General features: G+C 45.0%; 1 protein-coding gene across 1 annotated transcript; it reads left to right on the top strand.

The window, feature by feature from the left end:
* The first annotated feature begins 2,608 nt into the window (after positions 1-2,608).
* LOC138897534 (uncharacterized) lies at positions 2,609-3,139 on the top strand. Its single transcript, XM_070183513.1, has 2 exons — positions 2,609-2,761; positions 2,843-3,139. The coding sequence occupies exons 1-2, from the start codon at positions 2,609-2,611 to the stop codon at positions 3,137-3,139; spliced, it is 450 nt and encodes a 149-aa protein (XP_070039614.1).
* Positions 3,140-3,369: the final 230 nt, after the last annotated feature.

Below are 3,369 nucleotides of genomic sequence, written 5' to 3'. Positions count from 1 at the left end.
GTAATCGAAACTGTAAATGGTGGCATATCGGTACTAAAAATCTCCCAACTTAAAATATGGAAATCATTTGAAAATTTGTCTTATTCCTAATTTGATGTTGTGGGTATTGTTTGAGACTCCCATTAATTTTATGATTATTCATTCTTGTCTTATCATTTGTTCTATTGAGAGGGTGCTTAGTCATTCATACTAGTACTATTCCACATGTACTAATATCCCTTTTGCTGGGGGCTCTGCATCTTTAATGGATGCAGGTGGTTCCATAGCAGGCGGCTTTGATCGTTGATAGTGGTACACCCTCTTCTAAGCTGACTTAGTGAGCCCCACCTCATTCGGGTCATATATCATTTGTCCTTATGTATTATGTTTTGAGGTATAGCCGGAGACTTATTGGCGGCACTATCATTGTACTCTTTTGTATCTATTAGAGGCTCCGTAGACATTATGTGGGTGGTATGTCGGTGTTGGGAAAGTCAAACTAGTAATTTAGGTAACTGCATCACATGTTCCACACCAAACTATGAAAGTGTATGTATTCTGAAACTTATAGATGATGAAACTACTGATAATGAATTGGTGTTGTTGTTCACATGAATCTCCTCGCTGTCTAATAAATGAAATAGATCTTCTCTTTATTCATGAGTGAGTTCTTGTGGAAAGTACTGTACAGACTTGCTCGGCCGGGTTATCTCGGTTGAGCGCCAGTCATGCTCCCTAAGGTCGGGGCGTGACAAACTTGGTATCAGCGCCTAAGGTTTTAAAATATCCTAGGATGTCTCGGAACCGTGTCTAGTAGAGTCCTTCTTATCACTTTGTTGTCAACCACATCTATAATTAGGAGGCTAATTGGACATTTAGTAAACAAATACCCTTCTTTGATGTTCTTGATCGTGTGATAAGCCTGATTGTAAGATTGTTCCTCCTTTAACTCGTGCATTGCTCTAATTTTCTGTAGATGACGCCTAAGAAGAAGGAAAGAACTGGCCAAAGAGCCAATGTCACCCCAAGAGTGAAAGTTGATCCTATATTTGATGATGCGGGTGAGCGCCCGAGGGGTGAGGATATTCCGCCAACTATTACACTACCTGATTCTACTATAACTGATCAGATCACACCTATCCCTACACCTACTGAGGGTGCAATGGTCCCTCCAATTGATATTCCAGTTCCACCTCCAGCTCCAACTTCCGATTCTGGTGTTTCTGATATTGAACTTAGGGGAGCCATACAGATTTTGGCACAGATAGTGGCTTCCCAGGTGCAGAGATCAAATATTGCACCCACCTTTTCCAGTCATCCACGGGATTCTGCCAGTTCCGCGGTCAACAGGTTTCTCCAGTTAGATCCTCCAGTGTTCACTAGTACTTACCCAGATGAGGACTCCTTGGGCTTCATTTATGAGATGCACAAGACTCTCCGAGTTATGCGTGCTACGTAGACGGAGGCAGTGGAATTGGCCTCCTATCACCTGAAAGAGGTGGCATATTATTTGTTTGAACTATGGGAGGAGTTCCGTGAAGAAGAAGCCCTCCAGCGAGGTGGAGTGAGTTTACCGATGCTTTCATGGATCATTTCTTGCCTGCCAAGACTAAGGAAGCCCATGCTGCTGAGTTTGAGAACCTAAAACAAGGTAGCAAGAGTGTGTGGGAGTATCATATGGAGTTCGCGTGCTTGTTCAAGTATGATATTCACATGATGCCCACCATAGAGGCTAGAGTGCGCCGGTTTGTATAGGGCCATAGCCCCTTGGTTATTAATGAGGCCGCTACAGCTGCCTTGAATTCTGAAATGAACTATGGGAAGATGGTGGCATTTGCTCAAGCCACACATTCCTGCAAGATGAAGAATAGAATGGAGCGAGAGAGAAGCAACAAGGCCCGGTCAGCGGGCAACTTCAGTGGTACTACTGGCGGTGGTGGTGGTAGGACAACTTTTAGGGGAGGGTCATCAGGGCTGTCCCAGTATTTTGCTCAGTCTTCAGTCAGTGCACCGCCATCAGGGCCTAGTCAGCAGCAGGGGAACCCTTTTAGGCCCAGCCAGGGCGATAGGGGATCCTTCTAGCAGGGCCAGTCTTGTGGGAGATTTCAGCAGCAGCAGAGGCCCCCATGATCTAGGTGTGGGAAGATGCACTTGGGAATCTGTTACATGGACCTACCCATATGCTATGGGTGCGGATTGAGGGGTTACATTCAGAGGGATTGTCGTTCTTCCTACCAGGGTATGGGCAGGGGTACAACATAGCCAACCAGTTCTACAGCTACTACGTCTGCGACACCTCCTCCAGCCCGAGGCACTCCAGCACCTGCAGTGCGTGGTGTAGCTAGGGGTGGTACGTAGAGTTCGGGAAGACCCAACCATTCCTATTCTATGAGTGGTCGCCACAATGTAGAGGCTTCTCTAGCTATTGACTATCCAATGTCATGATGTGTATGCTCTTATTGTTCCTGGTTCCTCTATGTCCTATGTCACTCCTTATGTTGCTATGGAATTTGGGATAGAACCGGAATAGCTTCATGAGCCATTCTCTGTATCTACTTCGGTTGGTGAGTCTATTGTGGCCTCACGGGTTTATAGGGATTGTGTTGTCATGGTGCGTGGTTGAGATACCATGGCCGATTTCATTGAATTGGGGATGGTTAATTTTGATGTGATAATGGGGATGGACTGGCTCTATCCATGTTTTGCCAAGCTTGATTCCCGAGCCAGAACTGTGAGGTTCGAATTTCCAAATGAGCCAGTTGTTGAATGGAAGGGGGATAATGTGGTGCCGAAGGGTAGGTTTATTTCCTTCCTTAAGACCATAAAGATGATTAAAAGGGGGTGTATCTACCACTTGCTCTAGGTTACAGACACCGATTCTGAGGCACCTACACTTGAGTCTATGCAAGTTGTGAATGAATTTCCGGAGGCCTTTCCTGATAAACTTCCTAGAATTTCGCTAGACGGGGAGATTGATTTTGGAATTGATGTGATGCCAGGAACACAACCTATATCTATTCCACCTTACAAAATGGCACCAGTTGAGTTGAGGGAGCTGAAAGATCAATTGAAGGATTTTTTAAAAAAGGGTTTCATTCGGCCGAGTGTGTTGCCTTTGGGCGCACCGGTCCTTTTTGTAGGAAAAAAGATGGGTCACTGAGAATGTATATTGACTATCGTCAGCTTAACAATGTCACAATCAAGAATAAGTACCCACTGCCAAGGATATATGACTTGTTCGACCAATTGCAATGTGCTAAGTACTTCTCCAAGATTGATTTACGATCCGGGTATTAACAATTGAAAATAAGGGAGCAGGATATTCCGAAAACAGCTTTTAGGACCCGCTATGGGCACTTTGAATTTCTGGTAATGTCTTTCGGGCTAACG

Source organism: Nicotiana tomentosiformis, chromosome 8 (assembly GCF_000390325.3).
Source record: "Nicotiana tomentosiformis chromosome 8, ASM39032v3, whole genome shotgun sequence".
NCBI classification, from domain to species: Eukaryota; Viridiplantae; Streptophyta; class Magnoliopsida; order Solanales; family Solanaceae; genus Nicotiana; species Nicotiana tomentosiformis.
Note: the sequence above shows the minus strand (reverse complement) of the source record. Positions and strands in the feature narration are given on the sequence as shown.